The following is a 26908-nucleotide window of genomic DNA, read 5'->3' on the forward strand; positions in this document are numbered from 1 at the left end:
TAGTGTCGTAAGGTTCAGTTCCTTCAGACTCTCTTCATATCCCATTCCTCGTAACTCTGGGACAAGCCTCGTCGCAAACCTCTGAACCTTCTCCAGTTTCCTTATGTGTTTCTTCAGGTGGGGTCTCCATGATGGCGCGGCATACTCTAAGACTGGTCTCACGTAAGCAGTGTAAAGCGCCCTAAAAGCCTCCTCATTTAGGTTTCTGAATGAAGTTCTAATTTTTGCCATTGTAGAGTACGCTGCTGTCGTTATCCTATTTATATGTGCCTCAGGAGTTAGATTAGGTGTCACATCCACTCCCAGGTCTCTTTCTCGAATCGTTACAGGTAGGCTGTTCCCCTTCATTGTGTACTGTTCCTTTGGTCTCCTATCACCTGATCCCATTTCCATAACTTTACATTTACTAGCGTTGAACTCCAGTAGCCATTTCCCTGACCATCTCTGCAACCTGTTTAAGTCCTCTTGGAGGATCCTACAATCCTCGTCTGTCACAACTCTTCTCATTAATTTTGCGTCATCCGCAAACATTGACATGTATGATTCCACTCCTGTAAACATATCATTTACGTAAATTAGAAAGAGGATTGGTCCCAGCACTGATCCTTGAGGTACTCCACTTGTTACTGTTCGCCAGTCCGACTTCTCGCCCCTTACCATTACCCTCTGGCTCCTTCCTGTTAGGTAGCTCTTCACCCATACTAGGGCCTTTCCGCTTACTTCTGCCTGCCTCTCAAGTTTGTATAGCAGTCTCATGTGCGGTACTGTATCAAAGCCCTTTTGGCAGTCAAGAAATATGCAGTTTGCCCAGCCTTCTCTGTCCTGCCTTATCCTTGTTACTTTATCATAGAATTGTGTGTGTGTGTGTGTGTGTGTGTGTGTGTGTGTGTGTGTGTGTGTGTGTGTGTGTGTGTGTGTGTGTGTGTGTGTGTGTGTGTGTGTGTGTGTGTGTGTGTGTGTGTGTGTGTGCGTCTGTGTGTGCGTGTGTGCGTGTGCGCGTGCGTGCGTGCGTGCGTGCGTGTGTGTGTGTGTGTGCGTGTGTGTGCGTGTGTGCGTGTGCGCGTGCGTGCGTGCGTGCGTGCGTGTGTGTGTGTGTGTGTGTGTGTGTGTGTGTGTGTGTGTGTGTGTGTGTGTGTGTGTGTGTGTGTGTGTGTGTGTGTGTGTGTGTGTGTGTGTGTGTTTAAGGTTTCAAGAATAAAACAGTATTTGATCATTTAATTAATATACAAACACTAAAGGAACACCTCCCGCATGATAGCTGTATAATTTAAGTTCCTATCTGTGTAAGTTAGTTCTTCTCAGTACTGACTGTGTTATTGTCGTCTGTCTGCATAAGCGGACACAAACCAGGAGTGTACCTGGTGATGGATTAATATGGTGAGTTAAGAGTCAATTATCTGATTCTTAGAGTAAGCTTCAAACAACCGGGCTTGATTGATGGAGAAATATTTTGCGCCAAGTTAACCAATTAAACGCATACTGCTAATAATATATCCACAACATTTACTGTAACTCGCATCTGTTGAGACTAAGAGTTGTAGCTAGCAAGTGGTCTTGTTCAATGACAGGAACTAGCTAGTGTCTTGTTCAATGACAGGATCTAGCGAGTCTTGTTCAGTGGCAGGATCTAGCTAGGTCCTGAAGGATGCTAGTGCAGGATAGTCTGGATCTAGCTAGGTCCCACAGGATGCTAGTACAGGATAGTCTGGATGGCTTTGGGAGGTATCTTGAAGTTGAGGAAAGATGAGGAGCCGTCTGTCACTGTCAACTGTTCTTCCTCATCATTCCTGCGAAGAAAAATAACGACAGCTTAGCAAAGCGGAGAAGTTCTCGTTGTTCAAGTCCTCAAGTGCCTCTTGGCGCTTAAAGACAATGAACACGTGTATACCAGGCCTGCAGGTTCTAAAATATATGCAATTAAAAAAATGTAATGATCCGGATTATTCTTCCAGTTTGTATTATTGAAGATTTTGTGTTTTGTGAAGATATATATATATATATATATATATATATATATATATATATATATATATATATATATATATATATATATATATATATATATATATGTCGTACCTAGTAGCCAGAACTCACTTCTCAGCCTACTATTCAAGGCCCGATTTGCCTAATAAGCCAAGTTTTCCTGAATTAATATATTTACTATAATTTTTTTCTTATGAAATGATAAAGCAACCCTTTTCTCTATGTATGAGGTCAATTTTTTTTTATTGGAGTTAAAATTAACGTAGATATATGACCGAACCTAAACAACCCTACCTAACCTAACCTAACCTATATTTATAGGTAAGGTTAGGTTAGGTAGCCAAAAAAAGCTAAGTTAGGTTAGGTTAGGTAGGTTAGGTAGACGAAAAAACATTAATTCATGAAAACTTGGCTTATTAGGCAAATCGGGCCTTGAATAGTAGGCCGAGAAGTGCGTTCTGGCTATTAGGTACGACATATATATATATATATATATATATATATATATATATATATATATATATATATATATATATATATATATATATATATATATATATGTCGTACCTAGTAGCCAGAACGCACTTCTCAGCCTGCTATGCAAGGCCCGATTTGCTTAATAAGCCAAGTTTTCCTGAATTAATATATTTTCTCTAATTTTTTTCTTATGAAATGATAAAGCTACCGATTTCATTATGTATGAGGTCAATTTTTTTTTATTGGAGTTAAAATTAACGTAGATATATGACCGAACCTAACCAACCCTACCTAACCTAACCTAACCTATCTTTATAGGTTAGGTTAGGTTAGGTAGCCGAAAAGGTAGGTTAGGTTAGGTAGGTTAGATAGTCGAAAAAACATTAATTCATGAAAACTTGGCTTATTAGGCAAATCGGGCCTTGCATAGTAGGCTGAGAAGTGCTTTCTGGCTACTAGGTACGACATATATATATATATATATATATATATATATATATATATATATATATATATATATATATATATATATATATATATGCGAACAAGCCTGAATGGTCCCCAGGACTATATGCGACTGAAAACTCACACCCCAGAAGTGACTCGAACCCATACTCCCAGGAGCAACGCAACTGGTATCTACAGGACGCCTTAATCCGCTTGACCATCACGATCGAACATAAGGAAGTGATGGTCAAGTGGATTAAGGCGTCCTGTAGATACCAGTTGCGTTGCTCCTGGGAGTATGGGTTCGAGTCACTTCTGGGGTGTGAGTTTTCAGTCGTCATATATATATATATATATATATATGTATATATATATATATATATATATATATATATATATATATATATATATATATATATATACATATATATATATATATATATATATATATATATACAGATATATATATACAGAGGGGTACCACCTCTGGTGTAATTGCAGGGACCCACATCCTCGAAGAAAACAAAGAGCATTCCGAGAAGATCTTGTGGATTCTCACTGAATACTTTAATCTTTTTCTCTCCTACCACCCCTATTATTTTTTTGTATGTTTTGTTTTTGTATGATAATGTTAATATAAGCATTAACAATATATATATATATATATATATATATATATATATATATATATATATATATATGTCGTACCTAGTAGCCATATATATATATATATATATATATATATATATATATATATATATATATATATATATATATATATATATATATATATATATATATATATATATATATGTCGTACCTAGTAGCCATATATATATATATATATATATATATATATATATATATATATATATATATATATATATATATATATATATCGTACCTAGTAGCCAGAATGCACTTCTCGGCCTACTATGCAAGGCCCGATTTGCCTAATAAGCCAAGTTTTCCTGAATTAATATATTTTCTCTAATTTTTTTCTTATGAAATGATAACATTACCCATTTCATTATGTATGAGGTCAATTTTTTTTATTGGAGTTAAAATTAACGTAGATATATGACCGAACCTAACCAACCCTACCTAACCTAACCTAACCTATCTTTATAGGTTAGGTTAGGTTTGGTAGCCGAAAAAGTTAGGTTAGGTTAGGTTAGGTAGGTTAGGTTGTCGAAAAACAATTAATTCATGAAAATTTGGCTTATTAGGCAAATTGGGCCTTGCATAGTAGGGTGAGAAGTGCGTTCTGGCTACTAGGTACGACATATATATATATATATATATATATATATATATATATATATATATATATATATATATATATATATATATATATGTCGTACCTAGTAGCCAGAACGCACTTCTCAGCCTACTATGCAAGGCCCGATTTGCCTAATAAGCCTAGTTTTCATGAATTAATGTTTTTTCGACTACCTAACCTACCTAACCTAACCTAACCTAACGTTTTCGGCTACCTAACCTAACCTAACCTATAAAGATAGGTTAGGTTAGGTTAGGTAGGGTTGGTAAGGTTCGGTCATATATCTACGTTAATTTTAACTCCAATAAAAAAAAATTTCCCTCATACATAATAAAATGGGTAGCTTTATCATTTCATAAGAAAAAAATTAGAGAAAACATATTAATTCAGGAAAACTTGGCTTATTAGGCAAATCGGGCCTTGCATAGTAGTCCAAAAAGTGCGTTCTGGCTACTAGGTACGACATATATATATATATATATATATATATATATATATATATATATATATATGTCGTACCTAGTAGCCAGAACGCACTTCTATGCCTACTATGCAAGGCCCGATTTGCCTAATAAGCCAAGTTTTCATGAATTAATTGTTTTTCGACTACCTAACCTAACCTAACCTATAAAGATAGGTTAGGTTAGGTTAGGTAGGGTTGGTTAGGTTCGGTCATATATCTAAGTAAATTTTACCTCCAATAAAAAAAAATTGACCTCATACATAATGAAATGAGTAGCTTTATCATTTCATAAGAAAAAAATTTGAGAAAATATATTAATTCATTAAAACTTGGCTTATTAGGCAAAACGCGCCTTGCATAGTAGGCTGAGAAGTGCGTTCTGGCTACTAGGTACGACATATATATATATATATATATATATATATATATATATATATATATATATATATATATATATATATATATATATATATATATATATGCAAACAAGCCTGAATGGTCCCCAGGACTATATACAATAGACTATAGACTATATATATATATATACAGGACTATATTCTTTTGACATGGTCAAAAGAATTGCAACCGGGAATTCCACTGACTTCACACGGATCCTGCACCCTCTCCGAGACACAAACCAGGGTTTTACACAACTTCCCCGTGCATTCGGGCTCTGCCAACAAGCTGTTCTACCTCTTCGCCCTCACTTTAATACACACAGAAATGTTGTCAGATCTTCAGTGACTGTGTAATTAATTTAGTAGATTCATTTTATTTTGCGTTCAGTCCAGAGACTGATGATTTTAGTGTAACATTAGCTAAATAGATTTTGTAACGAGATGCAAACGACACGGGGGAAATTAACCCTGTTTTCTTAAGTAAAGTCGTTATTTTCAGTCTCCAATATGACTAACTAATGTGTTTATGTATAATGGAATTAACACAACCAGCAGCAATTTATTTCTACCGGTTGCATTAACAATTTATGGCTGATGTGGGAGTTTTTTTCCACAGGACAAATGGGGTGACCTTTGACAAGCCGCCGGCCTCCCATTCTCGTCGAGGCCATTAGTGTTGGTAGCCCTCAAGTAAATTCAGGTAAATACAATGTAAGCATAAATTTGTAGGCCTTCACAGTTAGCCATAGCTTCAGTGAATTGGTTAATTTAGTGTTCATACACTATTTACGAATATATACAAACACATTCAAATATATATTTGTACATATCGTATATGCTTAATGATAGTCACAATGTGTGATATTTTCCAGTTTGTACAAAGCTGGATTTAAGCTCGTAGTTATGAACAGCACTACACACAAGGTTAACGTTGTATGTCGGCTGTATACTGCCACTAGAGACAATTAAAACACACTGAGAGATAATATATTGAACTCGTGTCAGTTTCCTTCCTTACCTGTTGAGGACAACGACGACAGTGCGTCCTGACGGGTCGATGAAGGCGGCCACCTCCAGGAAGTCTGACGTGGTCGACCAAGAGATCCGCTGGGCGCCGGGAACCACGAACTTGCTCAAATGACCGATGGCATAAAACATTGGCTGCTTGTAAAACTCGTCAACTTCCTGCACAGGTGAAATTTTATTGGTATTGCGAATTCTGTAAATATGAACATTGTAATGTTCACATGGACGTGATTAGTGCCTTCTTAAAGACGGCTCTGCTAATATCATGTATGTTTTGTACTCTTTTAAACGTCATATCTTTGAGGAAATATACTACAGAACTACACCATATGCATACTGTTATTGTATTTACATCTTCATTGTAATATCTTAATTAAACCTTTACAAATATATTAAGCTACAAATTTTGGCTTTGAGTTATATTTCTTAATAACAAAATATCAAATACATACTTGCTAGTATAGTGATTACTCACAACGGTACCACTTATCTCTGTATGTGTCCATGTACCAACAATTGTTTTACATATACCCTTGTAGACGGTACTTCAGAATTATATAATAGAATTTAAACTATACTGAATGACTAGGGAAAACAAAGGATAATATTTGGGGTATACTGACGGCGTCGATAATGACGGGAGAGTCGAGGAAGTTGTTAGCCCAGTTGGGTCCCCCCAGCGTGTCCAGAGCCATGTTCCAGTCCACCCAGCCCGTTGAGTAGTGGTTCACGGCCTGCAAACATCACAACATTTTACCATAATACAATACTCTTTATAGAGAGAACGATCTTTTCCTGCACGCAATAAATGCGAAAGAGCAATAAATGATCATTAACGTGCTTTACTTATTTTGGTTGTGTAATTATAACTGAAGGCGGTACTCACATCCAAAATGGAGTGGACGTACTGTTCAGCACGCAGCCATGACCCAAGCTTAACACTTAATTCCGACCCCTGAACGTCCCATCCTGCAAGACAATATGATTACTATGCTGAATGAGCGGTAGTTTTTGGTTCACAGACTCCTGTCTCGTTGGAGCATCCTCTGACATATTATAGGAAGCTCTGTATTAATCACTTCACACATGGGCGTAAGATGTCAGCGAGCGAGTAATGGAACAACGTGCCAGGGGATCAGACCAGGACATGTTGGGATGGAGGGGGTCAAAGTGTATGAGGAAATATGGCCCACGTTGGATACTAAATAAAAAAGTACTGATCCTAAGTTTTCTGCTTGAAATATTATCTCCGCTCCACACAAGTCATCGGTTTTGTCCTCACCTTGACAGGCCTCTGTGTACAAAATAAACCTTTCTGGAGAGAGAGCGTGGGTCTTGTCCAGAATTTCCGTGTCTGTTACGTTGTCCCTGTACCAGTGGACTGCCGTGCCGTCGATGTATTGAGCACACTCGGGATCCTCCAGCATCTGTTACGTGTGAACTGTTTATTAAATCTATAATGACCATAGTTGCCAAAATATAAATAATGATTGAAGACTGAGGCAAAAATTTCATAACTAAACCATCATTCATGTTAGCATTATGTTAATTCATATTATACTACGGACAATTATTGCAATGTATAAAATGAAGGGACCGAAACGTCGTCGTCCCTTCAACTTCTAGTGTGTGGTCTGGTCAACATACTTCAGCCACGTTATTGTGACTCATCGCCTGCATATTTTTGTAAAATTTAAAGGTTTTCAAGATTAGCAAAATTATGGTCATATATTCCAACATAATTATATTATGTTGGAATATATGACTAATTTCTGCATAATAATTTTGTGGATTTTGTATTTCAAATATGCATGTGGTTATTTGATTACATGGTCATAAATACATCAGAGATGGATTTATACACTGCGAGGTGTACACTGCTTCTCAGTATATATACACTGAAAGTTCTCTTCAGTCCACGGGCTCACCATAGCCCGTGCTACATGGATACTTCGTCCTGAGTAGCTAAATCTGAAACAACAACAATTCTTCAATCCCTTACGGGCTATTCATGCCCGTGCCACCTCTTGGGTGGCTTAATCTTCATCAATCTTTAGTCGCCTTATGGGCTCACTATAGTGCGTGCTACATGGACATTTCGTTCTGAATATATATATCAACAACAAAAACATCTTTAGTCCCTTATGGGTTATTCATGCCTTTTAGGGTGGCTTCATCTTGTGTGTGTAAGTTTTCAGCATGACTTAGTTTTCAGAGTGAGATATTTTTTCAGAGGAAATTAGTTGATCAGAGTAACTTAGTCGATCAGAGTGAGATAGCTGTTCAGAGTGAGATAGTTGGTCAGAGCAAATTACTTGATCAGAGTGGGTTAATATATCAATGTGAGTTAGTATATTATGGTGAGTTAGTTTATGAAAGTGAGTTACTTTAGTGTGAGTTAGTTTATATATATTTGTGTAAGTATTAATGCAAGTAATGTCAAAGTGAACTCATCATGGGAATTTCTGTACGTCTGTATATGTTTGCAAATGTGATATTAAAATTAAGGAATGTAACTGTCACTGAAAGTGTGAAATAGTGATGTCTGGGTAAATTAACAAAAAATGAATGATTCAGAGAGAATAAGATGGTGCTTTAAATAAGATATGCTACATAAGTTATGTTTGGAAGTTATGTAAGTTATGTCTGGTGAGATAATGCAATGATGTTCAGGGAATAATTTAATATACAGCAGATAAGAGAATACATTTTAAACAGAATAATTAATTAACAAAAATGCTAGTATGGCACGAAAATTTGAACTAGTTAGTTAAAGAACGGAGATTTTTGTGAGAGTTATTATTCATATCAAATCAAATCAAATGTTTATTTAGGTAAGGTACATACATACAAGAGATTTTACAAAGAGTGATAGATTTATAGATAGGGCTAGTACATACAATGCCTAAAGCCACTATTACGCAAAGAGTTTCGGGCATATCAAGGATGTGAAACATATTAAATGCAGATAACATGGTAGTCTTAGTACCATTGTATTAAGTTGAGAGAAAGTTTGGTCAGAGATATAATATAAAGTTATGGAAAGATATTGTATAACAAGTTACATTACAAGTGGGTAAACGTTTTTCTTAATAATAATATATATGACATAGAAAAACTACTGATTAATGGAAGTTACATGAATAAGAAAAGATGCAAATCTTACGAAAAGTTACCAATGATTAGTTTGAATTAATACTTATAGTTGGTGATGACTGCATAATGACATGTCATAATAAGTTTAACACAAGCTATAGTTAAAATATGATGCATGAACGATTCCCTTGACTGTTGAAGTTGTATTTGTAATTAAGATGTGATATGAAGAGATTGACTTTATAAATGTAACTGCATGTGTATTTGCAAGTTGATGTAGGAGTGTAAGCGTAATTTTGTGAGAGTTGGAAGACTTAGTAAAAGTTTATACTAGCTTGCGAATGTAATTGTATGTGTAGATGAAATTGTGACATATATATTTGTGCAAGTATTAATGCAAATTATGTTACAGAAAAATGAATAAACAGAAATGCAGGTATGCTATTAAATATTGAACTAGTTACTTAAAGAATAGTGTTTTTATGTGAGAGATATTATTGTCAGAGATGTGAAACATAATAAATGCAGATAACACGGTAGTCTTAGTGCCATTGTATTAAGTTGACAGAAAGTTTGATCAGAGATATAACATAAAGTTACAGAAAAGTTAGTGTATAATAAGTTACATTACAAGATATGATTCTGGTAAAAGGTTTTCCTTAATAATAATATTTATGATATAGAAAACTACTGCTTAATGGAAGTTACATAAATAAAAAATGCTACAAATGTCATGAAAAGTTATACATATTTAGTTTGAAATAATTCTTAAAGTTGATTGTGAATACATAATGACATGACTTAGTAAGTTTAACACACACTATAGTTAAAATATGATACAGGAGCGTTACCCTTGTCTATTGAAGTTGCATTTGTAATTAAAATGTGATATGAAAAGATTGACTAAATATGACTGCAGTAATGGGTTAGCGTTCTGGTGCGTATCCTTAAATGTGTGAAGATGTACTTGAAAGTATGCTTGTTATTTAAAATGTTAGATGAGGATCCTTTGAGGTCTTAGAATCTTTCTTTGATGCCCACAGGTGAGTTAGAGTATAAGCTTCATGGATCTGAGAATAACACTGATCACTCTTGAGAATATCTTTGAGGTGTTGAAGATTAATCTTGATGTCAATGAGTGTAGTCCTGATTTCATTGAGGTTATATTTGACGTCTCTGAGTGTATTCTTGATAACTCAAAGAGTATACTTGATGGTTTGAGTGTAATCTTGATGTTTGAGATTATCTTTGATGGTTTGAGTGTAATCTTGATGTTCGAGATTATCTTTGATGTCTTTAAGTGTATTCTTGATAACTCAAAGAGTATACTTGATGGTTTGAGTGTAATTTTGAGTTTGAGTGTAATTTTGATGGTTTGAGTGTAATTTTGATGGTTTGAGTGTAATTTTGATAGTTTGAGTGTAATTTTGATAGTTTGAGTGTAATTTTGACAGTTTGAGTGTAATTTTGATACTTTGAGTGTAATTTTGATGGTTTGAGTGTAATTTTGATGTTTCAGATTATCTTTGATGACAAAGATATTCTATGACAAATCTTTGGTGTCTCAAAGAGTGATTTTGATAACATTGAGTGTAACGTTGGAGTATAAAGATGACTCATAGAATAAGTTTAGTTTATAAATATTATGAAGAAATCACCTACGACTATTATTTTTATTCCACGAAGTATAGTGTTGGATAAGAAAAAGTGATGATAGATTCCTTTGACCATTTTTGAATAGTCATTTTAGTTAAGGGTCGTTAAGCAAAGATTGTTTAATAAATTTATTACTGTATAAAGCATAGTTTGTTTAAGAACAATTGTTATAAATAATAAATTGATAAGCATAAATGCATTGTTATAGATTTTGAAAATAATCTTTGGTAAATGACTAAATAAATATTAGTAGTAAATAATTTATAACAAATCAATTCTTTAAAAGCTTCCTATGGAACTTGGACTGAGAGAGATTGAAATGAATAATGTGAAATTCGTACCTATATCAAGTGGGGTGCAACCTATGATGGGGATCGATCTCTAGCACTGCAAATAATTAGTTCATCTCATTACCCTCTCAGCAGGAGGAGTGAGACATATCTTTCTGAGTATTTTATGAAATTTATTCTATGTTAAGCTCTTAATTACTACAACGATCAAGGCGTGTTGGCTATCTAGAGGTGTGCAGATGAAATGCGTATGGATGAAGACTGACATTATCTACTGTGTGTGGTAATTGTAGACTGACGAGCTCTCAAGGATTAGACCCTCGATAGGATTAAGGGATCTTACAAACAAAAGCTTGCATTACTCTCTCTCTCTCACTATGAGATTGTCTCTTAATGATTTGTATCTAATACCTGATATTATCCTCAAAAGGTGGGGACAAAGACAAATGATCTGGTGAAAACAAAAAGGGATAGCATATATTTAATTGCAGGGATAAAAATAGTTGTTTGTAAATATTTCTACTCGCTGGTTATCAATAATTATTTACATAAAAATTGGTTAAGATATAAGATGTTATAAAGAATGAATGACAATCTGTTTAAAGACTATTACCCTTGTGGGGGTGGTGGTAGGAGCATTGGTGGGGCAGGTAGCAGTGGTAGGGTGCTACCCCTCTGGGAGATGCTAGTAGCTGGACTCAGTGGTGGGCTGGTAGCCAGAGGGGAATGTCAGGTTTGGCAGGTTTAAATGAGAAATAACTTTATTATCATGTAAAATATTCTTATTGTCTCTACTATGGTAAACTGCCTGCGTGACTGGGATTGAACTTTATCAATGTATAGTTAAAAAAGATACTTTAAAAGATAATTCCTTACGAATTCTCATGGAACCTTGTACACAGCTTCCTAGCTGTACATTACTCTCTTCTCTCTCTCTCTTTCTATTTACTTCAAGTGTAATATATGTACAAATCATATGCCGTTAATGACCAATTTGGCATAACAGACTAGGCTGAAGGGGGCGGATGCTCTTATCAATAGCCCACCCAGCCAATATATATGTAGTATTGGGGTTGCTGTGGTGGTAGTAGCTGGTAACAGGTGGTGGTAGACAATGTCAGTCATGTTTCTCAGAGTAATTGTGTTGGTAATGAGCTGATAGTCATGGCAAAGTTTCTTCTCTCCTTGCTATTAGACTGGAAATGTGAAGGGGGGTGATTGCAGTTTCCAGTGTTTGTGATATATATATATATATATATATATATATATATATATATATATATATATATATATATATATATATATATATATATATATATATATATATATATGTTTCATTGAATATGACCGCATATTCTGTATTTATTATTTTCTGGTTTAGGGCTTCTATCCCTCTAACTATTTTCTTAGCATCAGGGCTTAATTGAAATAGGAGTTCTCCAAAACTCATTTTCGTACTTTTAAGGTGAAGAAAAGAAGTGATTTACTATAGAGTGTATTACACTTATTTGTATAATTTGCACGACGTTTCGAACCTCCATGGTTCATTCTCAAGTGAAATAGATCTTACAATACTAGTTGATTTTATACCCGCATTAGGTCAGGTGATAATACAATGAAGGTGAAAACATGGGGGGATACATAAGGGATAAACATAGGGGCTGCAGAAGGCTTATTGGCCCATACGAGGCATCTCCTATCTAAACACAAAGATTAATCCAGTGTAATTGGCCTGTTATGTTGGACATTGTCTTCTGTGTTGGCATCGATATGTTCTTGTCTTGTCCTTACTCTCATGGTGGGTAGAGTAAATAGTTCCGTGATTTGGGTGTTCATGGTAGGTCGCTCTATTCTTATGTGAATAAGAAAAGTAAACAAAACAATTACAGCAATCAACGCAAAGAAAGGTAGTGTGCATTTCAATAAACTTCAAGGCGACTATGGCTTAGGATATGCCTACGGCAATGTTAAGACGCATAAACCAGGTAACCCACTACGCCCTATAATCAGCCAAATACCAACCCCAACTTATCACCTGGCAAAGTTCAAAAAAAAAAAAAAAAAAAAAAAAAAAAAAAAAAAATCACATAAGAATAGAGCGACCTACCATAAACACCCAAATCACGGAACTATTTACTCTACCCACCATGAGAGTAAGGACAAGACAAGAACATATCGATGCCAACACAGAAGACAATGTCCAACATAACAGGCCAATTACACTGGATTAATCTTTGTGTTTAGATAGGAGATGCCTCGTATGGGCCAATAAGCCTTCTGCAGCCCCTATGTTTATCCCTTATGTATCCCCCCATGTTTTCACCTTCATTGTATTATCACCTGACCTAATGCGGGTATAAAATCAACTAGTATTGTAAGATCTATTTCACTTGAGAATGAACCATGGAGGTTCGAAACGTCGTGCAAATTATACAAATAAGTGTAATACACTCTATAGTAAATCACTTCTTTTCTTCACCTTAAAAGTACGAAAATGAGTTTTGGAGAACTCCTATTTCAATTAAGCCCTGATGCTAAGAAAATAGTTAGAGGGATAGAAGCCCTAAACCAGAAAATAATAAATACAGAATATGCGGTCATATTCAATGAAACATGTTTGAAAGAAAACCTGCTGCCAGTATACACCAATATATATATATATATATATATATATATATATATATATATATATATATATATATATATGAATTTTCATATTTATTGAATCACAATTTGTACTACACTGTATTTGTTTTTTCCTCACGTCTTTTTACTCTGAAACATTTTAGCTGCCAAAGTTCCTCTTATACTCATCTACTTTCACTAAACCAACCTTTTTCTCTATACACTCTATTTTTTGATGAACTAAATGATTATTAGTAGGTATTCTCAACTACTAAGGAGTTGATCACAATTAATTCTCATTTAGGCTATGCCTTCTACTTCTCAATTTAGTCTACGCTCTTGCACACCATTTTTGAAGAAAACAAAACAATTTTGAAGAAAAAAGTCCAAGGCTTTTACAATCCCAATATAAGTCTACGACTTTGCACATCATTCTCTAAATGTCATACACGGATTTAGTCACCATTTACCCTACTTACACACTCTCTCACATTTCGAGGTGCTTAATTAAGTGCATCCCAGTGAGACTGAAGGATTTTCTTGACTTAATATCGGAGAATCCGTTTTCAGTAAGACCCCAATGGGTGATGCATAGTCTATGAGTGAGAAGGTGTTTGTGATTATTTTCCAACACGTCAGAATTTGTGTGCCTGCAATTTTCTCACGAGCATCATGGATAGCATCAGCAATTTTCTCACGAGCATTAGAACTCCTATAATTGCCCCTAGAATATGGCAGTGGTGTTAAGCAGCCATGATTTGTTGAAGCGTGTCATATTACCAGTACTCAGATTAAGGTAAGACAGCAATGGGTGTTGCCTTGTATACAACACTTCTTAGAGTAAAGACAATTATCCCCCAACCACATGTAAATATTTCCATGAGTTTTAATGTAAATAAATTAATTATTGTAAGATATACAAGGCTGTATTAGTGAATCCCTTGTCCCTCACATAATAATCTGTCGTCCTCATAAACGGGATCTATACTATACTAGCACTCATCATTATACATTTTGGTGTAACCGAATCTCTGATTCCCTACTTCATCAGCTTGAGTCAGACACGACCTATACTCTGGCAGGATTCATTCTGGATTCTGTGTTGTTGCTCTAGGCACTTTACACTTTTTGATAACCACTGAGAGTAGTTAACCCTCCTGCTACAGCACCGTTGCACACAGAGGTGGTCCAAGCAAAGTAATTTCGGACAATCACCATCAGTTTAACCATCGACACTGCACAATGACTTACCGGCTCGATGTACCAAGTTAGTGTGTCCCTGTCATTATCATCCACCATCATCTTAAGGCGACGATAGCCAGCAGCCTCGAGCGTGGGTCCCAAGTTATCCCTGAGCCAGTCTCGCATTGACTCAGCCGACCATCCAAGAGCGTTTATGTCCCACTCCTGCCACAGTATATACACTTAACATAATGCATTATTGATCTGATCACACGCTAACAATATTTGCAAGGCAATTTGAAAGGACTTACAGTCAGCATGTTGAGATTATAATATGAAGGATACTTACATCAGTAAGACCACCGAGAGGTTCATTCTGTGGCGTGAGGCCCCACATTTCGACTCCCGCAGCCTCATAGGCGTCCAAAAACCTGATATGAAATTATTACAAGATATAACATATTTATCAATTAAACGATATTGTTTATTTAGATATTTAGCAAATGTTTTAAGAAAATTGTGAATTGGTTCAAATTGGTGATATGGTTTTGTAATCAAGAGCTAATTTCATCTAATGTAAATAAATATTTTAGGCTTTCTCCACTGGTATAGCTGTAAAGGTTACCTGGCTGTGCATAGTTCTCTTTCCCCCTTGCCCCTTTACTCCTACCATTTTCTTTCAACATCTCCACTTTTCTTTCAATTTCTCTGTCTCCCACCTGCTTCTACCTATCTCCAACATCCCACTTCTCCTTCTCTTTCCCCCCTCACCCCCTTCTGCTCCCCTCTTCCCCTTCTCCACATTCAGCCCCCCCATCATGCACCTCTCCACTCTCCAACTATCCAACCCAACTTTCCCACTCTTCCCTTCTCTTAACCCTCCCACATTTCACCTGTGTAAGTAAGATGAGGAAATAAGCATTAAAACTTTACGAAAAACACAGCCCCGATTTTATGTCATACTTTGAGAAAATTGCAGGGCGACCAGTAAAATGCCGAAATTTCTTAAAAGTTTGGAAATTGGGCAGACCCTGACTAGCCTATGATACTCAGATACACCCCATGTTTCATGTGTGAAAGATATTTGTGGCTAGTCCAAATGTCTGGACTCCTAATTAGAGAGACATAATATTAGATAGATATAGATATTCAGTTTTTAATATCACAGCATTTATTCTTAAAGATAAATCATAATTTCTGAAGGAGTTTACAAATCACTGTCTCAACAACTGTCTCTAGAACACCTACTTGACAATGTAATTGGCCCAGGGTTGCCAATACTCAGCTATGAGTATGCCTGACCCATTGAACATGCCATTAGTCTTCATCCAGGCTGGGGACGACCATGGTGAGCCGAACATCTTTAGTGGATAAGCTGTCATTTCTTTCGCTCGCAGGATCAAAGGAATCTGCCATTAAAATTTTATTTTATTTGTATTTATCTCAAATAGATGTGTGTGGCAAAATTTGAGCAAAAATTTCGAGCACTTTTATGAGTGTTCCAGTGTAATGGACTAATTTGAATTGTTATGTGCTTGTAATTGTAATTACAAGTTATGTAATTACAAGTTAATTGTTATGTAATTGTTGAATTTTTATATGCTTGTAATATATGAACCAGATTGTTACAATAAATGACCATAAACATATAAATGTCATTTATACAATAACTTGAATGAATTAGGCTATGCTTGATCTAGGATGAACTATAGGACTTATAACCATTGAGCCAACACACACATTAAGGTGTGCTTGAGATAGAATGAACGGGGTCTTATGAACACACACATAACAGTCAAACACAGGAATAAATCATTTTTTGTTTAGATAAATGTAGTAAGAATAACATTACAGACGTAAATAGATGTATTAAGTTCAATGAACTTGATTGACTCCACTCGTACATAATATTGATATGATATATAGGCGCAGGTTGGTTTTCTAAATGCATATTCAAGTTGAAATATAAACAGATCTGTATAATAACATATTCATAGAGTTTATATGTTCACTCTGTTATTACCTTATACAGGTGATCCTCTTCGGTTAAATTCCAGTGTACGAGTTCGGCGTCGCCTTCCACATCGTCGTAGGAGTAGGTCCTGGTGGAACAGTCGCAGCCAGCAATCGGGATACGACCTATTGTGTATCCAATCCCTTCAGGAGCAAAATAGGATCTGCGGAAATATACAACGAGAATATTTTTGTTGTTGATCATACCAACAGAGCACTATATTACATATATTTTATTGGTTCCGTTTTGGTCTTACCTCTCCAGGGATTGCTCCTATATAAATAACTACAAAAAAATATTGATCCAGATCCTAAAGGATACAGCTTGTAATATTAGTACAGGCGCTAGGCTAGTGTCATAACATGCTTGTAATATTAGTGCGAGCACTAAGCTAGTACCATCACATGCTTGTAATATTAGTGTGGGCACTATGCTAATACCATCACATGCTTGTAATATTAGTACGGGCACTAGGCTAGTGTCATCACATGCTGGTAATATTAGTGCGGGCACTAGGCTAGTGTCATCACATGCTGGTAATATTATTGCGGGTACTAGGCTAGTGTCATCACATGCTGGTAATATTAGTGCGGGCACTAGGCTAGTGTCATCACATGCTTGTAATACTAGTGCCGGCACCAGGCTAGTGTCATCACATGCTTGTAATACTAGTGCGGGCACTAGGCTAGTACCATCACATGCTTACCGGAGGAAGTGTTCCTGGAGCTGGCTGGAGAGGGCTACAACATTGAGACCTGTGGAGTCGGTGAAGGCGCCGCCGAAGCCCAGTATGGTGTGGTAAACGTCCTCTCGGTTCACTGTTATCTCCTCCGCGTCTGCGGACGGGAGTTAAAATATCAATGTATTGTTTGCAAATGACATTGTTTACTCACTGAATTCAGTGAAGAGATGCTATTGGTAGTATAGCACAATTACGAATGTTGCTTGATTGCTCTCATGTTATCTATCACATGCACTTACTAGTTTACATATGAGTGAGAACACACACAACCAACCATATCATCTCCCATACCACAATCCAACCCTCGGCAGACAACCTTGTGGTTCAGTCCAACACGGAACCTACAACCGTGCGGTAGAATAGGGCGATTAGCTTTATGATTTACTCACATGTCCAGTATTGCTTCGTAAAGCTTGTTGACAAACATTATATGTCAGTAACGTTACACAATTAGGTTGACATGGGAACATGGTGGACTCTCTTTAAACGTTGTTTTCATTGCTTAAAGCAGTTATAAACCGTATTTTCATGTGATTTTTGCAATAATTTTCATTGTTTTCCCACTTGGACAGGACGGCAGAGCGACGGTTTCGCTTCTTGCAGGTCGCTGTTCAATCCCCGACCGTCCAAGTGATTGGGCACCATTTCTTTCTCCCCCGTCCCATCCCAAATCCTTATCTTGACCCATTCCAAGTGCTAAATAGTTGTAATTGCTTGGCGCTTTCTCCTTATAGTTTCCTTCCCTTCATATGCCGTCACGAAATTTGTTCTAACAAATATTAAAAAGGTTACAAATGAAATTTAAGAGAAATGAGCAGTCAAGTAAACTTCAAAGTGTATTTAATACTTGTAGATTATATATAGAAATAAATAACAGCCATATTGTAATGTAAATATGCTCCCTGAGTAGGAATTTTGATGGCTTGTAAATGCCTAAACAAAGTTTTGGAAACGCGGAAATTCATGGTACAATATAGCAAATTCTATTGTAACTAGAATTTTAACATATATTTTAATAAACATTGTATTGCAACAAGTTTTTGGATGAAAATGTATAAACAAGAAAATGCAGCATTAGAAGAATGTTGCAAACTCCTGCTTCATAAGAGGTGATTCCTTCAAGCCCCGGAGCCTCTGCCTCCCTCCCTACATGGACTACATACCGGGGTCGGCTTCGCTGGAGACGGGGAAGGTCTCCACGTTGAACCTGAGGCCGTCCCTGCTGGAGGTGACGACGGTGAAGCTGCCTTCTTCAGGGAAGTTGATGATGCCCGGCTGGTCGCAGTAGGTCGCGTTGCAGACACACACCACACTGTCGTATCCAAAGGACCGAGGGTTGCATACTGTAGTAATAATAATAATAATAATAATAATAATAATAATAATAATAATAATAATAATAATAATAATAATAATAATAATAATGACAATAATAATAATAATAATAATAATAATAACAATAATAATAATAACAATTCACAACAAAATCACAATGACATATATCTTTGAGGAAAATCAAAGGACAGAATCAGCATTTTGGTTAACATTAGTTGCACGCCGTGCCCATAGACCATTATATACTAAAGCTATTGAACCTGAAACCCTATTGAGTCCACTAGGATGCCTGGAGCCACCTAACTGGCGCCAAGCAGGTTTTTCAAATAGCCCGCATGCACTCTGGTGTGGGTAAAGGAGTTAACTAGCAATCATTCCCTTAAAAATTTACAAAGAAATCCCAATAATGTGATATATATGTTATATTATGTGTTTGAATGGAGCGTTATTTTTGGTAGTGAGTATATGTAAATAATTTTTTAAAATTGCGATTGTATAAAAAATATTTTGTGTCCAGTGGCACTGCATACAGCTAGAACTTTAATCTATATAAATAAAAATGGAAATGATCGCTTGTGCATAACCGCTAATCTCCGAACGTTCGTCACCGATTGCTTTGAAATTTTCACATAACGTTCCATTCGCATCCGAGCAGGTTTGTATATACATACTATATAGATCACGTCTGTGACGGTAAAAAAAAATGTTTTTTTTTCAGAAAAACTGTGTTTTTCATGAGTTTTACATGGGAGGAAAAATCTTCGAAACCTCTTTACCGATTGTTTTAAAATGTTGACACAACGTTGCATTCGAATAAGCGCGTCTTTTTATATATTTACTATATACATGTCTCTCCTGTGACAGGAAAAAAAACATTTTTTTTTTATAACAGCACCATCTGCTGGACGTAAGAGCAACACACGCTGTAATCTCTGAAAGTTCTTCACCGATTGCTTTGAAATTTTTACACAACGTTGCATTCGAATAAGCGGGTCTTTTTATATACCTACTATATAGATGCCACCCCTGTGACAGGTAAAAACATGCGTTTTTGAAAAACAGCGCCATCTGTTGCACATAATAGCAACATGCACACACACTATGCTAAATATGTCACGCATTCCATTTTAATGTTTCCGATTGCATTGATAAATTTTATTTTCAGATTTCGATTTATTTTATTTTTTATTTTATTATTTTGTGTGAAATTTTGTTGGAATTGAGCTGTGTTGTTTACCATACCGTCCATTTCGTAGGTATAAGTATAGATGCCACACCTATGACAGGTAAAACAATGCTTTTCTTGAAAAACAACGCCATCTGTTGCATGTAAGAGCAACACACATGCTATACTAAATATGCTACAATTCCATTTCAATGTTTCTGATTGCATTGATAAATTGAATTTTCATAGATTTTGATTTATTTTCATTTTTATATAATTGTTTTGTGTGAATTCCGTTGGAATTGAACTGTGTTGTTTACTATACTGTTCATTTCGTGAGTATAGTTTATTTTTTTATTTTTTCATGTTTTCATTTAATTTTTTTTACTATTTTTCTTATTTTTCAGTGAAGGGAACATCAGATCACTTGATATTCCAAATTTTCTGATAGAAACATCAAACCATTTAAGAAGGCACCGGACAAGGGAGTGGGGAATGGTGGGGAAGGACGAGGGGACGGGGGAGTTTGGGATGGTTGGGACGAGGGATGGGGAAATGGAGAATGGTGGAGACGACAGAGGGACAGGGGAGTGAGAACGGTGGGAAGGACGAGGGGTCGTTGGAGAGGGGAATGGTTGGGATGCCGAGGAGACAGGTGAGGGGGGAATGGTGGGGAGGACTGGGGGACAGGGAAAGTTGCTGTGGCTCAGCAACGCACATGGGTTGCTGAGTCACAGAAATCTTAACAAACAACACAGAAATCATTGATTGGTACACCGATAGCAGGCGGCTCGATGTCAGTGAGGCACTACACATCAAAAAGTCAACATCAGTAATCAACAGCCAATTATTAAATAACTATATTCTACCCACTTCAAAACCCCGAACCAATATGGAAGCAGCAAGAGGAAGTATGGGTCAATAGGCCTTCTGCAGTTACTTCCATTCTTATGCTCTCATATCGAAGTTATACCCATTGTTTCGTGTTCTGTCTTGTGTTTGTCACAAGTTTGTTCACCTCACCCAATAGAGCACAAGTACGATGAATTTGTGTGTAAATTAAGTCTTTGAAAATGTAATAAGCCATTACGAAATACGGTAAGCTGTCAGACCGTAAATAAAAAGGAATTTTGGAGAATTTATATTTCCATTACCACCGACAGTGAAGAAAAGTATAAGAAACATTGAGAAAATTCGTGTTAGAATTAGTAATTTTACCTTTTCGGTCATATTCAACAACAACAACACACACACACACACACACACACACACACACACACACACACACACACACACACACACACACACACACACACACACACACACACACACACACACACACACACACACACACACACACACATATATATATATATATATATATATATATATATATATATGTACCTAGTAGCCAGAACGTCGTACTCGGCCTACTATGCAAGGCCCGATTTGCCTAATAAGCCAAGTTTTCCTGAATTAATAATATTTCCTCAAATTTTTTTCTTATGAAATGATAAAGCTACCCATTTCATTATGTATGAGATCAATTTCTATTAATTGGAGTTAAAACTAACGTAGATATATGACCGAACCTAACCAAACCTAACCTATCTTTATAGGTTAGGTTAGGTTAGGTAGCAGGAAAAGATAGGTTAGGTTAGGTTAGGTAGGTTAGGTAGTCGAAAAACAATTAATTCATGAAAACTTGGCTTATTAGGCAAATCGGCCCTTGCATAGTAGGCTGAGAAGTGCGTTCTGGCTACTAGGTACAATAGTAAATAGTAAATCGTCAGTTGCATCCTTTGATTTTTGTCTGTAGGGATAACGTTTCTATTAACAATATCTTTCAGGACCCTTTCCTCCGTTTTATGAGCTGTGGAAAAGAAGTTCCTGTAAAATAGTCTATTAGGGGGGTATAGGTGTTGTGTTGGTTGTCTCTTCAGAGGTTGCATGGCGTTTCACTTTCCTTCTTATGATGTCTTCGACGAAACCATTGGAGAAGCCGTTGTTGACTAGGAAGGGCCTTACCCTACAGAGTTCTTCGTCGACTTGCTTCCATTCTGAGCTGTGGCTGAGAGCACGGTCGACATATGCGTTAACAACACTCCTCTTGTACCTATCTGGGCAGTCGCTTTTGGCATTTAGGCACATTCCTATGTTCGTTTCCTTAGTGTAGACTGCAGTGTGGAAACCTCCGCTCTTTTCCATGACTGTTACATCTAGAAAGGGCAGCTTCCCATCCTTTTCCATCTCGTAAGTGAAACGCAGCACGGAACTCCGCTCAAATGCCTCCTTCAGCTCCTGCAGATGTCTGACATCAGGTACCTGTTTAAAAATGTCGTCAACATACCTGCAGTATATGGCCGGTTTCAAGTTCATGTCGACTAAGACTACTCATGAGAAACTCTCCAGACACAAAACAGAACGCTTTAAAAGAGACCAACGTCGTCTATGCCTTCAAATGCCCTCTTGGAGACTGTAAGCTCCAAAAAACCCAGTATATAGGCAAGACAACAACATCTCTTTCCAGGCGTTTAACGATGCATAAGCAACAGGGCTCCATTAAGAAACATATAATCTCTTCCCACAACCAAACCATCGCCAGAGAAATCCTAGTAAACAACGCAGAAATCATCGATAGATACAGCGATAGCAGGCGGCTTGACGTTTGCGAAGCACTACACATCAAGAAGTCAACACCAGCAATCAACAGCCAATTAATGCACAACTATATTCTACCCACCTCAAGACTCCGCTCCAATATAGAAGCATCAAGAAATATGGACCAATAGGCTTTCTACAATCACTTTTATTCAATACCCATTGTTTCGTGCTCTGTCTTGTGTTGATGAAATTAATACCTTATTAAATACCACCTCACCCCATCCACCTCAATCAAATGTAGATATAAACAAAATCGGAGATGTGTAAGTTCTATTCAGTTGTGTATGTTTAAACTAAAGTCTTTGAAAATGTAATAAGTTTTACAAACCGCACTCAAGTGTCGCGTCAGACTAGAAATAAAAATGAATTTTGGAGAATTGATTTTTGAATTACCTCCAACAGTGAAAAGAAATGTACGAAAGATTGAGAATATTCGTGTTAGAATTATTAATCTTACTTTTTCGGTCATATTTAATAATATATGTCTACAGGAAAGACTGCTACCAAAATATGCTAATATATATATGTATATTATTAAATATAACCGAAAAAGTAAAATTAATAATTCTAACACGAATTTTCTCTGTTTCTTATATTTCTTTTCACTGTTGATGGTAACTGAAAAATCAATTCTCCAAAATTCATTTTTATTTCTAGTCTGACGCGACACTTGAGTGTGTTACGTAAAACTTATTACATTTTCAAAGACTTTCGTTTACACACACACAACTATAACTGAACAGAGTTCAAACAGCTTCGATTTTATACCTGCATTTGGGTGAGGTGATATGTTACAACAGTTTTGGATGAGGTGAAAACAAACTTTCAACACAAGACAGAACACGAAACAATGGGTATAATATTTTTCGGTCATATTTAATAATATATGTCTACAGGAAAGACTGCTACCAAAATATACTAATATATATATATATATATATGTATATATAGATGGGCAAATAGCCTCGGCTACCATCAGCTTTTGTCTGGTCATGATGGTCGAGTGGATAAGGTGCCCTGTACACCAGTTGTATAGTGCTCCTGGCAGTATGGGTTCGAGTCACTTCTAGGGTGTGAGTTTTCAGTTGCATGTATGCCTGGGGACCATTCAGGTTTGTTCGCATTTGTGTTCCTCACAAGTGCCCCAAAGAATGAGGTGATTTGATGAAATACTATGCCCATCAGCCCGCCGGCATCAAATGCCCTCGGCTACCATCAGCTTTTCTCTGGACGTGATGGTCGAGTGGATAAGGTGCCCTGTACACCAGCTGCATAGTGCTCCTGGCAGTATGGGTTCGAGTCACTTCTAGGGTGTGAGTTTTCAGTTATATATGTATAAATATATATGGTAACAGTCTTTCTTGTAAATATATGTTGTTGAATATGACCGAAAGGGTAAGATTAATGATTCTAACACTTATGGATTCTAACTGGACTTATCCTAGTTCAGTCCTTCTCAATACTTCTTATGTTTTTCTTCACTGTCGAGGGAAATTGAATAATTAACTCTCCAAAGTTCTTTTTGACACTATATTTATGGTCTGACGCCTAGGGAAGCGTTTTGCAAGACACTCCTTACATTTTTAGAGATAAATTTTCCATACCCTGCCAAGGCTTATATTTGCTTGGGGTGAGGTGATACAGAACATTTTTGAGATGAACAAGCTGATCAATGGCAAAATGTTCTTTAATAGGCCATTGCGTGTTCTATGTTCTGAACTGGCAACGTACATATTGACAGGTACAAACGACAACAGGAGACTCGACATCAGCGAGGCACTACACATCAAAAAGTCAAAATCAGCAATCAATAGCCAATTAACACATAATTACATTCTTCCCACTTCATGACCCCGAACCAACACAAAAACAGTAGAAGCAAGAACATAGAACACACAATGACCTATTAATTCCCATTATGTGTTAAGACTATGAAAACTATGTGCTTAGAGAAGATGTTTGTGTATATTGCTTGAAAGTCAAAGTATTAATTTGGTTATGTTAGGATAGTTGAGTTACTGTGGACATGCTTACAAACGAAACTTTGTAATAATATGCTTAGAGAATATATAGTTTTGAAAGTTTTAAAGTTAACCTGTTGTTAAATAATAGGGGAAAAAAGAAGTGCTCGGTTGGCTTTTGGTTTTGACAAGTTGGAAAATAAGTTTGGTTAGGAAATATCTTGTTGATTAGGTGATTATGTTTTTGGTAACTTTTGAAAGGTTTTCACAGAAAACAGTTTTGTAATATTTTTTAATATTAAAATAGTTTGTCCCAGAAAAGTGCCAGCAAGATTGAAAAAGTTTTGTTGCAGAAAAAGTTTTGTCTCTGTAAAAGTCTTTAAGTTTTAATTTTGTTACGGATAAAGTTTGCCTTAGAAAACGATTTTAGAGATTTGTTTTAGCAAAATCAAAGTATATTTCTTTAGAATTTTTTGGGGAAAATTTGACAAGTTTTTGTTTTAGTAAAAGTTTTTCTCAGAAAGATTTTATAACTGTAGTGTTTTTCACAGTAAAAAAGTACAAGTTAAGATATATGTAAAGTAATATTTTGGTTCACAGATATAAGAATATAATTTAACAATGAAATATCTGTCTGCCTGTATTTTTTAGTATTAGATTAGTATTTAGTATTTTAGATTTAGTATTAGATTAGTGGGAGAAATTTACTTATAGTTATCTAGGATATACAACCCATGTTTCTTATAGTGTGTGAGCTAAAAATGTTTATAAAATTACTCTTTTAAAACTTGCGAGATTAATAGACATCCCGGTTGTCATGCATAAATATTAGAAAAAGATGAGATGCCATGATATTACTTTTGGAATGGATGAGATGTTTACTATAAGTTTGCTGGATGATTAGCAACAAAGAACCCTTTAAGAGTCATGAATTGACAGGCGAGTGTCCCTCTGTTTCTGTCGCCTCTGCTAACTTCTTCACTTATTCCTCTAATAATATCGGAGGAACGATTGACTTCAACATATTTATATGGGAATATTAATATCATTACCACAGATACGAATTTAACGAACTTTGCAGGATAACCTGCAAACCTGTAGGTTAGACGGAAACAACTTGAACAAAAACTCAAGTTGTTTTCCACCTAACAAGTTTCCACGAAGCAAACTTGGAAGCAAACCTATCTTAACCTTACCTAACCTATCCTATTATTACCCAACTTATCCTAGTCCAGTTTATCGTCTCCCAGTCTATTTTTATTTCCCTTGTAGCTTGTTTGATGAGCTACAAATATTTCATCGCCACTACTGCCCCATCGTAGTGGGCAGTAGTGGAGATGAGATTGTGGTGATGATGGGGCAGTAGAGGAGATGAGGTGGCGTTGTTGGGTAGTAGTGGAGATGAGGAGTTACACCATCAGGGAGCATAAATGAATGGGTCTTGAAGGACTGATCTTAGACTGGTCATCGTTACCTTGAGCCGCGACACAACACAGGAGCCCCAACACAACCGCTAATGTCTTCATGATTGGCTGTGTGGCTCTGTTCCCTGATGCTGTGTCACCCTTGTGTGTACCACACTTGCTGTACCACACTCCTGCTGTACCGGACTTGCTGTACCGCACTTGCTTCACCGCACTCCTGCTGTGCCACACTCTTGCTGCGCACGCCTGCTGCTGAGTACGCCTCCTGCGGAACAGTAGTGCTGTACACCCTGCTGCCACCTGCAAGTTCCCACGCCCTCTACATCACCTTCACCTCCTGCTGCTACCGTCTACCATCCAAGGTGATGTGTATCACCAGATACCACATTCAGAAACATTATTTTTTTAGTAGAAGGATTTTTATTGACAATATATATATATATATATATATATATATATATATATATATATATATATATATATATATATATATATATATATATATATTTTTTTTTTTTAAATATGGAAGGGAGTACCACCTCTAGCTGGAAGAAGGGGAATATATATATATATATATATACATATATATATATATATATATATATATATATATATATATATATATATATATATACATATATATATATATATATATATATATGTATATATATATATATA

The 26908-nt window shown here is 36.2% G+C and overlaps 2 protein-coding genes across 2 annotated transcripts in view; both read right to left on the bottom strand.

Annotated features, from left to right (window-relative positions):
* Positions 1-1205: 1205 nt before the first annotated feature.
* Positions 1206-26547, bottom strand: LOC123759098 (lysosomal acid glucosylceramidase). Its single transcript, XM_045743953.2, has 12 exons — positions 26281-26547; positions 18845-19024; positions 17646-17775; positions 16949-17102; positions 16174-16334; positions 15275-15356; positions 14995-15150; positions 7359-7503; positions 6963-7045; positions 6700-6810; positions 6069-6235; positions 1206-1787 (listed from the first exon to the last, which is right to left on the bottom strand). The coding sequence occupies exons 1-12, from the start codon at positions 26330-26332 to the stop codon at positions 1691-1693; spliced, it is 1518 nt and encodes a 505-aa protein (XP_045599909.2). The 5' UTR covers positions 26333-26547; the 3' UTR covers positions 1206-1690.
* LOC123759096 (lysosomal acid glucosylceramidase) overlaps positions 1206-26908 on the bottom strand; it is a 95801-nt gene continuing 70098 nt past the window's right edge. Inside the window, exon 13 of the mRNA XM_069324936.1 lies at positions 1206-1693. The gene's annotated coding sequence lies outside the window, so the exon portion shown is untranslated. The remainder of the gene's footprint in view (positions 1694-26908) is intronic.

Source organism: Procambarus clarkii, chromosome 15, assembly GCF_040958095.1.
Source record: "Procambarus clarkii isolate CNS0578487 chromosome 15, FALCON_Pclarkii_2.0, whole genome shotgun sequence".
Taxonomy (NCBI): domain Eukaryota; kingdom Metazoa; phylum Arthropoda; class Malacostraca; order Decapoda; family Cambaridae; genus Procambarus; species Procambarus clarkii.

Excerpts from the sequence above, each read along its gene's own strand:
- LOC123759098 (XM_045743953.2), bottom strand. The coding sequence starts at position 26,332 with ATGAAGACATTAGCGGTTGTGTTGGGGCTCCTGTGTTGTGTCGCGGCT. Across the intron at positions 15,357-16,173 it reads TGGGCCAATTACATTGTCAA|GTTTTTGGACGCCTATGAGG; the intron begins GTAGGTGTTCTA and ends ATTTCATATCAG. Across the intron at positions 7,046-7,358 it reads GTACACAGAGGCCTGTCAAG|GATGGGACGTTCAGGGGTCG; the intron begins GTGAGGACAAAA and ends ATTGTCTTGCAG.